Here is a 13,430-nt window from a genome sequence, read left to right as displayed (position 1 = left end):
TAAAATAATTTTCGATAAGAATACACAATACAGTAGTAGGACAGAACAACATAAAAACACATTGGTACTGTACTTCGGTAGATTTTCCGGTATGTACTTGATTATTTACTGATGCTTAAAAAATATTAAAATATGTACAAATACATAACAAAAAAAACCTAAGACACTAATTACAGCCTTGATTTTAGTGTGTTGTGTGTACTGTGTAGAATTTTCAGGGGAGAGTAATAAATGTACGTATTCTGTTCGTCATCTTTATTAATAATTCCGAACATCCGGGCACTTTTGATATTTCCAAAATGCAAGTACTTCTTTTACATAGTGTAATTAAATGTATTGCATTGCTTTTGCCTGTGACTACTAACCAGGCAGATTGTTATAGCAATCAAATGACATTTAATCACATTTTGAAATAAAAATAATTCTCACAAATCAAATTACACGATCCACAGTCCAATGTTTTTTCCACTATAATAGCAATTTGTAGGGAACGTTTCATCCAGACATTTTTCATTAAATTAGCACATAAACAGCCTTAAATAAAAACATACACACACAGGTTATATAACATCTAAAATCATCATAAAAGCCAATCCACTGTTTAAACCAGAGGCTCTTGACCTGGATTCGATTGGAGCTCAGGGGTTCGGCGGTGGTCAACTGTCACTATTGGTGTTTATTTTGTACTTCCTATTTGTATAGTGGTTAAAAGGGGGGGGGGGGGGGGGGGGGGGATTGATGTTGAACTATGTTACTGGTTCGGTTATTGCTTTCCAAAGTAAAAACAGACGCTTGCAAATGTCTTATTTTGACTAAACAGAGAAGATAAACCGCCATCTTTCACGAAGGACGACAGAAAAGCGAACAACAATTACTGTTGATATGCTCAAATCCAAAGATATTGACAATTTTAAATAAAAAAAATGGCTCCAAATGATTACCGGCACTAGATTATTAAAACAGTTGTCGATCAATTTGATCATTGATTACTTGTTGATTAATTTTGAGAGGTCGGATGAATATATGAATTCACATGTAAAACGGAACGTATGGTCTTCCACAGGGTTCAATTCTGGAGCATCTTCTGTTTTCATTGCATCTGCTGCTCCTGGGTTCCATCTTAAAAAATAAATAAATAAATAGTGGTGGTTGTTTTAAAGTGCTCTATAAACATAGAGTTGAGTGATGGAAGTTAGCGTCCTAACAGCATCCACCAAAAGTTTGCCCAGCCCTGTTTTTCAATGTGTTGGATGTCCATTTGATTGTTGCTCAGCAGGTCTTCAGCATCCTTTACTTTAAATCTAAACTCGACACGGCCGCATGTAGTGCCTGCACGTACTCTGCCAAGGGAGAAATGGTGGCCGTTAGCTCCTTTTACCACCACAGTTGCGTTTGTGACGTCGTACCTTTGGGATTGTTGTGGAAGACGCAGTTGTTGGCGCAAGTGTCGGGGTGCGACTCCCAGAAGGAGGATGCGCAACAGCACAGCGGCGGGAGGTCCGACTTCTTGTCGGCCATTCGGTCCCTCACTTGCGATCGCAGTGCGTCGATGTACCTGGACAAAAATTCATGGAGTTTAAATATCGCTCAAATCTTCATTTTCTTAAAAAAAGGAACATTTCGTATCGGATTTCATGAGATTGTACGTGCGTTGGGGCCATGTGGCCGACTTTTCACTACCTGTTGGCCACGATGGCTTTCTGGGTTTCCCGTTTCCTCCTCTCCAAGCTGGCCGTCCTCTCCTCCTCCTCCAGCTTGAGTCGCGCCAGGACGAGCATCTCTCGCTCCTCCAGACGCTGGCGAACGTTCGTGAGCTGCCGCGCGCGCTCCAGCTGCCGCTCCTCCTCCAGGCGAACTTTCTCCTTGTCCGCTTTGATCCTTCGGTGTTGGGAGGGGGTAGGAATTAGGACCTTGAAGCCCGCATCGCAACAGAGGGATGAACGCTTGCGACGCTGGCATTGACTTCATGTCCAGGGTTCGTTCAAGGCCACAGCGTTTCCTAAACGTCCTCATAAGTCTTAACTAGTGAGAGACTGATGTTTTTTTTTCCAAGGCTGATGCCGATTATTAGTAGTCAGGGAGACCGATAACCGATATTTCATACCAATATTCTCTTGCAGTAAAAGAGAAAATGTTAGCATCAGAATAAAAAATAAGAAAAATTTTAATATTTTTCTTTTAATTTTAAACATATAAAGAATTGACAGTTTTGTTTATCATTATCAAATTCATTATTATTGAATTATAACAAAAATTGTAGGGAGCATCCAGGGTTATGCCCTTTGTGTTAAGCTAAATTAAAAAGTAAGCAAGTAAATAGTTTCTTAAAATTTTATACTGTAAAGTTTTCCAAAATTGCAACATAATTTCTTCTTTTTCTTTCTCTTTATTTATTGATTTGTTTTTAATTATTATTGAAATAAAAAGTGTAGGGTGTTCCCAGTACGCGCAGATTATTATTTTTTTTAATACAGTGGAAATTTAATGAACTCCATAAATGAAAAGTTCCATTTATGAGCAACAAACGCATGCGAACGTAGCTAATTTGAGGTTTTCGTCATGCTTCGTAAAAGGTTCCAAAAGATCTTTGCAGACAGTGAAAAATTGTCTGAATATGTCTGAAATGTCTTTGTGACAAGTAAATACTGTCTGTGAACATCTCTCAAATCCTGATGAAAACCCTAAATTTGCTACATTCGCAAACATTCAGTGAGATACCAGCTTTAATCTGCCTTCAGATTTGTCAAAAGGGCCGATGTCGATATTTGGCACGATCCCTCGTCTTAACGTGTCAAATTGTGCCCGTCGTCACCTCGCCGTCTTCTTCAGGTGCTTCCTGTGCTGGTTGTTCTCTTTCACGCGCTGCCGGTCGACGCTCATAAAGTGGCGGCGGTGCATCAGGAACTGAGACTGCCGCTGTAAAAAAACAAACAAACAGATATGGCATTATTTATTTTTTTACATGAGATAAGGCACTATAGAATGATACCTGTCGCCTCAACGTCTCCTTATCCTGTATCGGCCATAGCGCATTCGGTATTCTCGGATCGGATGTGGATGCGTCCCACACATTTGCACTTGTCTGAAATATGTCAACATGAGATTAGAATGTGGGAATGTGAGGCAGTTTTAGTACACGTCATCTATATAACCTTATTCTAATTTTTTTGTGTGAGAATAAGTAGACCTTGTTCCTCTCTCTTGATATTGTATTATCACTTTGCACCAGTTGCATTAAGGCAGATACATGCATGTTCATGTGCACGGTCATGTGACCTTGCCTCAGGACAAATCGACTCAGGAAACACGCCCCAAGTTGCATTGTATGGAGGCTTCTATGAAATTGCATTCGAGTGTCAACATTTTTTCTTGACACGTGTCAAATGTTCCATGTTGATATCAGGCTGCTGTGAAAATAGTCGGCAGAAACTAGAAGCACCTGAAACTTTAAATCCGACTTGAGGCTTTTGCACCTTCCTTTAAAAACAAATCGCTATAATTGGAACTTCCTTAAAAAGGTGGGTGTAGAATCAAAGGGGATAAAACAGCACACGGTCGCTTTGCCTGACCTGTGTAGAACTATTTCAAGAAAGGTGAAGTTCAAGGGTTATATTTAATGTAGTCAGGCTTGAGATAAAGAGGAACTCAATGAGTCAAGAAGACTACATTTTGTTGTCAAGCGACTACCGGCGGACATATTAAAAGTTGAGGCTTTAATAGCGTTGGACACACCAAAGCGGCTCTGGCACCGCTTGTGGATTCATCTTCATCTTCTTCTTCTTCATCCTCCTCCTCCTCTTCCTCCTTCAGGGCATCACATTTGGTCATCTATTGAGGAACAATGACCTTTTGATACCTCACATGATCAGCATTTAAAAAGGAAGAATCGAATGGGCACACGTAACGCTCACATGTCCAGTGAGCGAAGTTTTCCAGTTGTCTGTGGAAGAATCTGACGTCTCGTCAGCGGACTGGCTGGTCTGGCAGGCCGCCAGTTTGAGTCGGACCTGCCTAGTGCTGTCGCGGAGCTGGAAAAAAAAAAAAATCATAAAAAGCGAAACATGCGAGATGTCAGTAAATCTTGTGTGACTCCACAAGTATTGTGAACTTTTTTAGGCCTTTTCTTTTGGCTTAATTCATAATGTCAACACATCAGCACTAAAGATTCAGATTCAGCTGAAATCAGTAATCTCACTGCTGTCCCTAATCACTTCAGGTGTGCCACAGGGCTCTATCCTGGGGCCGCTCCTCTTCATCACGCATTCATCAATCCCTTTTGCAATGTCTTCCTGGATATTCAACATTCACATTCAACTCTTCCTACCTCACAGTCTGTCTCAAGAAAATCTAATCTCAGGTTAGAGTCTTCTCAGCATCATACAAAGCCAAATTCCGACTACAGTGGTGCCTTGGCCTACAATCTTAATTGTTTTTTTGCCCTGTTGATATTAATATACACGTCATTAATCCACTACTCCAATGCTAAATAAATAAATAATACATGGAACTTGTTTCAGAATAAGAAAAACACCACTCAACAGTAAGATAAATCTTGCTGTACCTCATTTATGTTCGTCTTTCCTGGCACACGATGTTGTTTGGGGATTCCTCTGTTAACAGGACCCTGCACAAAATTTTAAAAGATGCTATTAGTACTGAAGATTTACATTCACCTTATTTACTTTCAGTCCAAAATAATGTTGAAAACACATTATATCAGCGGGGATTAACTATAGAAATAAGCCTTGTGGTTGTAATAGTAATGCATTTACATTTTTTTTTGGTAACTAATGCAATAGTCATTAAACTGTCCCCTATTGGACAAATAAATAATCAGATCATGAACGTTACCACTGATTGTGCATCCTGTGGCTTCCTCTTGCTCATTATAGCCACACGATGGCGCACTTGTGCCTGAAATCTTCGCAGTGTCTCTTCATTCTCTCTCTGCTTCTCCGCCTGGAGCTTGTCAGTTTGATAAGCCAAGTCCTGAAAGGGGGGGGGGGACAAAAAATAGTTATTGAGCCGTATTTATGGTGTTTTGACTTATTTTGCCTCGTAAAATGTGATAAGGATAAAACTAAAGACCGCGTGGCTACGTAGCGGCTTGCACACGGCAGCAGTGCAGCTTCAAGCACTCACACTCGGATGTTCCTCGAATTCTTGGCCGTCCTCCACCCAGGCTCCCACGGACACGATCGCCTCGTTCCTCCCGGCCAACACCCCGTTGGACCAGTACTGTTTTCCCCGCTTGTTGGGAACTTTGTCGCGGATCTTTTTCGCCGTCGTCGCCCGGTTAGCCAGCATGGTTGCAAAGACGTCTTTAACGCTCACTCAAGGAAACTAACGAACTTGTTTCAGGGAAGAGTGTTGCGTTAACATCAATGTGTTAGTTAAAGCGAAAAATAAAACTGTAAATTTACATTTACTTGTATCAAAACGACGTTCAAAGGACATTTGAGTTTCGCTGGCTTGTCGTCTGTTTTGTATTGGATTGTCATCCCGATGGCTCACTGCTGCCCCCAACGCACTGGAGTTGCAATTCATGTTGCCACCCGACCACTTTATGTTTGAAAAATTACATTTCCAGGCCACATATCGCTTTATGACAAAAATGACGTCACACAAGCACACGATTTGATAACTTTTTTTATTATTTAAAAAATAAAACAATATTTTAGCACAAAAAGTTTCAGATGTAAAGATTACTTTGAGGGTCTCTGGTTCTAACAATCTTGCGGAGGGCGTCTGAGCTTGGACAAGGATTCAACTGAGGGGAAAAAGAGATTAATAGAAGATTAAGAATTTTACAAAAATGGCACTATAACACAATCTTTGCATGAAGATTAGTGGTTCTCAAACATTTTACCAAGTGTCGCAAAATCTATCAAAAAAATAATTTAATTCACGCAAACCAAATAATCTCTATTGTTAACCTAAACCGCAGCACCAAAGCTCAAAGTCTCTGATGAATTCAGGTGTCGAGGCGTAGAAGTGCAACTAACCTTTTATTTTATTTGTATTTTTTTTTTTATATTATATATATATTATAAAAAAAAGAAAAAAAAAAAGAAAAAACGAAAAAAAAAGAAAAGAAGTGCAACTAACCTTTATAGACCTTCCAAGTTTGGCGAGCGCGGGCTTGTAAGTCTCCATGGTGACCGAGTCAGCGCCGATGACATCACTGAAGCACTGGTAGACGACGGCGGAGATGCGGTGGACTTGGCAGTGGTTCAACACTAAGGAAAGGGCCAGTCAAACATACCATCAAGAAATGATTCCCATTCACTGGCAATACATCGCCTTAAAAGCATCATTTTGAGAAGGTACGCTTGTTTGATGGCGATACCTGCAGCTGGAAGCCCAGCGAGTATGTTGGGCTGCTCCAGGGCCGGGCACACAGGCGGCCCGCTGAAGGCGGCGCTGTGGAGAGAGCGCAGGAATGGCGCAGAGCTGCCGCAGAGGTAATCTGCGCTCTTGTAGTCGGCCACGGAGCTGTCTGACAGCACTGTCACGTTCAGGTCTCTGTGCTGCAGGCAGTCCAACACCTGCAAGGAATCAAAACACCGACACAAAAAGTTCCCACTCTGTGACAACGAGGCGCTCTAAAGCAAACACGCCAGCGCGAAGCCACTGTCTACAGATGCTGGGTGTCATGTCCGACTTTGGAACGAATAAGACGATTGTAAAAATTAATAAATAGAATACCTTTTCTGCCCACTGGAACTGCTGATCTTCTGCAATGTAGCAGGTCAACTGGCATATCAGAACCTCGAGAAGACAAGACATATTTTTAAAAATAACATGGTCTAATTGAAGTGTGAACTGAGGAAGAATAACTAACAGTTGCAGAATCTACGACTGATAACATTTAATTAATTTTTTTGTAGTTACACAAATTAATCCACAAGAAAACACATATCACAGTGTCACGGGTTCATTTTAAGAGGGGGAAAAATGATGGCGCAGTCGAAAAAATTCAGTGAGTGGGTTCTTTTTATTTACCCCAACACAGCATCCAAAAAGGTGAAAAAATATTTACAGTGCAAGTCCAGTGCAGAAAAAACAATTTCAAAAATATTTACAACTTCTTTTTGGTCATTTCCACAACTTACTGTTGACAGCTCTGCCCTCACCATCAGACTCCTCTCCCACAAATAACTTCCGACTCCCTTAAATACCCTATAGCCCCTCCCCCTGGACAAACCATTTAGAAATTAGCCAAGACTGCCCCAAGTCCCACTGCTGAGGCGTCAGTCTGCACCAGGAACCGCTGGTCGAAGTCAGGACTCCTCAGCACCGGAGAGGAACACAGACTGGCTTTGAGGGTCTGGAATGCAGTCTCACATACCTCATTCCAGGACACAGGATTCCTCTGGTCTTTTGCTGTCAGCGCTGTCAGAGGAGCGGCGATCGTGGCAAACCGTGGGACAAACCTCCTGGACCAGCCGGCCAAGCCCAAGAAGGACCTCACCTCCTTCTTCGTGCGGGGCCGTGGACAGTTGCGGATGGCCTCGACCTTGTCCTACTGTGGTCGAATCTCGCCTCGTCCAAGCCGGTAGCCAAGGTATCGCCCCTCCTCTCGCGCCCACTGACACTTGGCAGGATTCAGTGTCAGGCCCGCCTTCTGGATCTGACCTAGCACTCGTCCCAGATGCTGCAGATGTTGCTCCCAGGTTTCACTGAAGATGACCACATCATCCAGGTAGGCAGCACTGCAGTCCTCACATCCCTGCAGGACACGGTCCATCAGCCTCTGGAACGTGGCAGGTGCTCCATGGAGACCAAAGGGCATCACTGTGAACTGGAAGAGGCCAGCAGGAGTCCGGAATGCTGTGTAGGGGCGACTGGAGGCATCCAGAGGTACCTGCCAATAGCCCTTGTCCAGTGTAGTGATGAATCTGGCCCGCCCAATCTTTTCCAGCAAATCATCGATACGGGGCATCGGGTAAGCGTCAAACTCCGACATGGCGTTGAGCTTCCGTAAGTCGATGCAGATGCGGAGTGACCCGTCTTTCTTCACCACAATGACCACTGGGCTGCACCACTCTGACTCTGATGGTTCGATCACCCCCAGGCGCTGCATCTCCTCCACTTCTTTGAGCAGTTTCGCCACCAGATGTTGGGGCACCCGGTAGGCCCTTTGGCGGATCGGCCCCTTGTCCTTCAGGCGGATGATATGTTCACCAAGAGCAGTCTTTCCCGGGTTTGCAGCAAACAGTTTGGAGACTTGCTTGAATACCTGGCTCAACTGGCCGGACTGGACCGCAGAGAGATGGTCAAGTGCAGGCTCAGCTGACAGGTGGAGGTCAGCTGACGTGTACTACTCCTCCACGTCACTATCCACCTCCATCACCAGCAGGGATGGCACCGGAACCTGGACTGGAGCCTCCTTCCACTCCTTCAGCAGGTTGACATGGTAGGTCTGCTTCTGCTTTTTTTTGTCCGGGTGGTGGATCTCGTACGTCACAGGGCCCATCTTCCTGAGGACCGTGTACGGACCCTGCCACTTAGCAAGCAGTTTGCTGGTGGAGGTTGGCAGTAGAAGCAGGACCTTCTGGCCGGGTTGAAAGTGGCGGTGCCTGGCCTGCTGATCGTACCAGGCCTTCTGTGTCTGCTGGGCCTCGCGCAGGTTGACCTCGGCCTCGCATCGGTACTTGGCCAGCCGATTCCTCATCTCCAATACAAACTGGACGATGCTGCGGTCGCTCGTGCCGGTTGCAGGAGTTCCCCAGGTTTTTCGAAGAAGATCCAATGGGCCCTGGACCTCCCAGCCATAAAGCAGCTCAAAGGGGGATGCTTGAGGGACCTCCCGGTAGGCGAAAAGCAGGAAGGGCAGCCACTGGTCCCAGTCTCGTCCATTGTCGGCCACGAATTTCTGCAGCATCTTTTTCAGGGTTTGGTTGAAGCGCTCGACCAAGCCATTCGTCTGAGGGTGGTACGGAGTGGTCTTAATCGCTGAAATCCCGAACTGTTTATGGAAGAGCTGCAGGAGCCTGGAGGTGAAGTTGGTCCCTTGGTCTGTAATAATCTCATCCGGAACACCAACTCTGGAAAAGAGCTGGACAAGACACCGCAGCACAGCCGGGGCAGTCAGAGTGCGCAATGGAAAAGCCTCAGGGTAACGGGTAGCATAATCACATATCACTAACATATACTGGTGCCCTCTACTACTTCGTACCAACGGCCCCACAATGTCCATGGCTATACGCCTGAATGGCGTGGAGATTACTGGCAGAGGTTGAAGGTAGGCACGGTCTGACTGGCATACATAACACGTTTTCTGGCAAATAGGACAGGTCTTACAGAATGATTGAACATCCGCATACATGGAAGGCCAAAAGAATCTGGAGGATATGCGCAAAAAAGTTTTGTTGCGACCAAGATGACCTGCCCAAGGCAAGGTATGTGCCAGGCGCATTATCAGTGGTCGACATGAGACTGGTACAACAAGCCGCTTACTCTCATTCGCTACGGCATACAGTACATCATTGTCAATTACAAAGCTTTCTTTACCCCCTGCGCCATATCCAGCGCCCCAACCACTTTGGCAAATAATGGTTTCAGAGTTATATCCTCCCTTTGTAGGACCCCAATGTCCACTGGCACCTCCCACATGTCCTTGGTATGTCCATCCTTGTAGTCCGGCATTGGGGATTGCAGCCCCTTTTCAAAGCGCCGCTGGCGGCGCGACTTTCTTAGCCCCTTTGTGCCCCCTTCAAACAGACTACTGTCCAGTGTAGCAAAATAGTCTGGATCACTCACACTGGCTTTGCCTGGGACTGACGGCAGCCCCGCTCTGGCTCGGCTGCGGGGTAATTACCCATACCACATTCACTGTCTTTGGGTCCTGATCCCAGCAACACCTCCAAGAAAACTGGTAAGTCCCACCCCAGAATGGCTGCCACAGGCAGCTTTTCCACCACTCCTACATTCAATAAATAGGGTTGCTCATCCACAACCACAGTCAGTTCAGCAGTAGATTAGGAGTGACTGTCGCCATGCACACACAAAATGTCTTCCAGTTTGTTATAATCCACACTGCTTGTTGGGACGAGGTCCCTTCGGACTAACGTCAAGAAACTACCCGAGTCCACCAGAGCAGTCACCGGTTCCCCGTTAATCGCAATGTCTTTAAACCGCTGCCGCCCCCCCACAGCGATTACAGTCTCAGACCTGGGAGTGTAACATGCCCCGCTAATCTTAGCTTTTCGGATCGGGCACAGAGCAGCTTTATGTCCGGCTTGTTGGCAATAGAAACAGATGAGCTCCTTACCAGGACTCTGCTGGCGAGGTGCAGGGCAAGTTTCTCCATGCTGATAAGTGCTGGTTCGGGCTGCTGGTCTGAGTTGCATAGAAGACTGACGATTCGGGCCACCTTGATACTCCATCGGGCCTCCTCTCCGGGCATTGAGGTACTGAAGAGCTAGCTTAGCCGCCATTAGCCCGTCGGTCGGCTCATGCTCCTTCACCCAGGTGCAGATGTCTGCCGGGAAGACACGCAGAAGCTGCTCCAAGATGACCTGGTCGCCGATCTGCTTCTTGGTGTGCTGCCCCGGTCGAATCCACCGCCTGTAGAGACCCTTTAACCGGTGGTACGTCTCAGTTGGGTTCTCTCCCAGTGGAACAGTCATGGACCGGAACAGCCGTCGATAAGTCTCCGGTGAGACATCAAACTTTGTCAGTAAGGCTGCCTTCAGGTCGGTGTACGAATGAGCCCTCTCCTCATCCATGGCTGTGTACGCCTCAAGTGCCTTTCCCGTCAGGAGTGGCACGAGGCGACACGCCCACTCAACCTCTGGCCAGCCCCAGGTTTTGGCAATGCGCTCAAAGCGAAGCAGGTAATTTTCAATGTCATCTCCTGCCATGAACTGTGGAATTTTTGGGTCTCCAAAAGTTCTGTAGTCAGGCCCGGCCAGCTCTTGTCTGTGGCTCACCCTTGAGAGTGGCGCCTCTGCAGGAGAACTATGACGTGGCTGAGGCGCCGGTGTCGGCAAGTTTAGCCTGAAGCTGGAATCCTCACCCGGCAATGTGTTCCGGGATGGTACTGTGCTGGGTGTTACCGGGACCCACTCCGCCCCTCGTGGACCAACATGCTGGGCTGGCAAGGAAGCCCTCTGAGCTCTGCCAGGAAACCCTCCTCTATTTTCTGCTGGCCCTCCAGAAAAGTCCTCATGGCTACCACCAGCTCCTGTTCTGCACTTGGTCCTCTCAGAGCTGCCTGGACAGCTGGATCAGCAGCGCCTCCTTCCTCGTCCTCCCATTTTAGCGGGCGACCTCGGGAACTCCTCCCTGCGGCCCGTCCTCGTCCTCGCCCCCCCCCCCAGCACCAACAACCGCGAAGACAAAAGAGTCCGGGTGAGGGGTAAGCAGTTTATGCAGATATCCACTACGGGGAATACATGTAGGCTGTGTGGAAAACAGTTTAGGCGGAGCTCGTCTCCGCGGAACGAGGGGCAAGCTGCGCGCGCTCACGTAGGCTGCTCCTCTCAGCTAGACGGCAGCGTGCCCCGTCGGAGAGTGACGGACAGTTACTGGCGCCCCGTCACACACAGGCTTTCCATGTGCACTCCAAAGCAGCAGGTGGCACTATGGTGCCTAAACACGAGGAAACTGTGGCCAATCGGAAGCCTGAAGAATTTCATCCACCCCCCCTGCCCCCCAAAAAAATAGTAGCTGTAAGAAATAGTATTTTTTTCTTTTTTTTAAAGAAAAGCCTAGAACGTTACCATCATAATTTCTGGTTTTTTTTTTTTTTTTTTTTTTTTTTTAACTCACTGACGGCTCGTTCCTGTGTCGATAAAAGACGCACGCCGACTGCTCGCTGCTTCCCGCCCGGCTCCTCTCGTTCCACACGGACACGTGGCCAACCGCGTCCCACTTTTCGGAGGCGAGAACGTACACCGACAGAAACCCTGGTGGAGAAGAGACGCCAGCGTTCCAAGTCTGCATGTGCCGATTCCCAGTTTATCTCATTTACACGTGCGTGCTTACTGGAAGCGTTGTGTCCGACAGCGAGGATGAAATGGGAGCACGGTAGCTTGTCTCCGGACTTCAGGGCGTCACACACTTCAGGACCCCAATGGAGATGAACCTCCCTGATTAAAAGACGGAACAGATTAAAAAAATTAATTAAATTGTACGTACAAACATATCAAAGCAGGCTTGGTCTGGTGAGTGATGTGGGTGTCAATGTATGAGAGTGTATGTACAGTTGGATGTTGTGAGCTTAGGTTATCCAGCCTGTATACTGTTTGGTGCGAATGATTGGGGTGCTCGGCAGGCTGACGTTCCAGAGCGAAAGCAGCAGCAGCTAAAGCACTGTCATGCCAAAGTCAAAACAAGGTAAGCACTAAGCAGAGCTGCAGTGTGGCGATCCACAATTCAATTGAATTACTATATAAGATCAGTGCTGAAATTATCCAGTGTGGGCTTCACGCCAGGTAAGCAGAGCTGCATGAAATTTTGTAAACTGCACAGATTGACGTTAGAGTCTCATGAGAGGCAATGATTTCACTACTGCGTTGCTGGCTAAATTGTGCTATAATACTTGATCCTTCAAGTATTTGACAAAAGCATGTTACATATATACTATACAGAAATGTTTTAAACTGTGAAAAAAAAAATCATAACGTGTCTCTTTGTCTGTGTTTTTGTACGAATGGTTTCTGCTTAATCATACTATCATCGCGCCCCTCGCCGGTTGGCTTAGCTAGCCTCATGTTTACCTCTTTTCCTCGAGTTCTTTGCGGATTTGGGCGTCTTCTTCGTCCCCGTCGAGCTCCTCTTCGTCGTCGTCGTCTTCCTCCACAGCCCGGGAATAGACGGACAAAACTTCGCCGAAAAACGTGGCCATTATTCAGCGAAAAGTTCGGTTAAAAAGAAGAAAAAGATTGATTTAGCGACAGTGCCGGACAGGAAGTACTTACGGTTGTCTTCCGTAAGTAGCAATCCTTTCAAAATAATACGCTTATTAAGGAAAAAAATACATTTGCATTTAAAAAAAAAATCAGTTATTGTTGAATGACAAGTCTCTTAATTGTATTTTATATCTAGCTTTATCTTTTGACTTCTAACCTATTTCTTGTCTTACATAGGTGATGATTTTATCAGTTATAAAAAACAGATAATACTGGAAAAAAAGTACTGTGACTTGCCACATTGTTACAAGTACCACTAGTGGTATGCGCAAAAATCATTTAATTAAAATACAAATAAAAATGTACATTTTGAACAGATGATGGATGGAACATGCAATATAAACAAAATGAATCTTGTTTTATTTTTTTCAAATTAGCACAGTATGTATTTTTATACTTTCAATGAAAAAAACTTTACTTTTCAAATACAGTCCTTTTTTTTTTTTTCAAAGTACAGTTCAGTTGTAAGTACAGTACTGTAGAATAACAGTTGGATTTAATGATTCCAAA

General features: G+C 45.7%; 2 protein-coding genes across 2 annotated transcripts; both read right to left on the bottom strand.

The window, feature by feature from the left end:
- Window positions 1-240: 240 nt before the first annotated feature.
- ccdc15 (coiled-coil domain containing 15) lies at window positions 241-5,536 on the bottom strand. Its single transcript, XM_077504778.1, has 11 exons — window positions 5,430-5,536; window positions 5,143-5,351; window positions 4,852-4,989; window positions 4,562-4,624; window positions 3,912-4,028; window positions 3,733-3,828; window positions 2,990-3,082; window positions 2,813-2,916; window positions 1,681-1,878; window positions 1,407-1,555; window positions 241-1,340 (listed from the first exon to the last, which is right to left on the bottom strand). Exons 2-11 carry the CDS (start codon window positions 5,305-5,307, stop codon window positions 1,291-1,293), a joined length of 1,173 nt encoding a protein of 390 aa, XP_077360904.1. The 5' UTR covers window positions 5,308-5,351; window positions 5,430-5,536; the 3' UTR covers window positions 241-1,290.
- Window positions 5,537-5,631: 95 nt separating this feature from the next.
- Window positions 5,632-12,949, bottom strand: psmg1 (proteasome (prosome, macropain) assembly chaperone 1). The gene is made up of 7 exons (XM_077504779.1): window positions 12,729-12,949; window positions 11,995-12,098; window positions 11,779-11,915; window positions 6,709-6,771; window positions 6,350-6,548; window positions 6,109-6,239; window positions 5,632-5,770 (listed from the first exon to the last, which is right to left on the bottom strand). The coding sequence occupies exons 1-7, from the start codon at window positions 12,854-12,856 to the stop codon at window positions 5,693-5,695; spliced, it is 840 nt and encodes a 279-aa protein (XP_077360905.1). The 5' UTR covers window positions 12,857-12,949; the 3' UTR covers window positions 5,632-5,692.
- Window positions 12,950-13,430: the final 481 nt, after the last annotated feature.

This window comes from Festucalex cinctus, chromosome 18 (genome assembly GCF_051991245.1).
Source record: "Festucalex cinctus isolate MCC-2025b chromosome 18, RoL_Fcin_1.0, whole genome shotgun sequence".
Taxonomy (NCBI): domain Eukaryota; kingdom Metazoa; phylum Chordata; class Actinopteri; order Syngnathiformes; family Syngnathidae; genus Festucalex; species Festucalex cinctus.
Note: the sequence above shows the minus strand (reverse complement) of the source record. Positions and strands in the feature narration are given on the sequence as shown.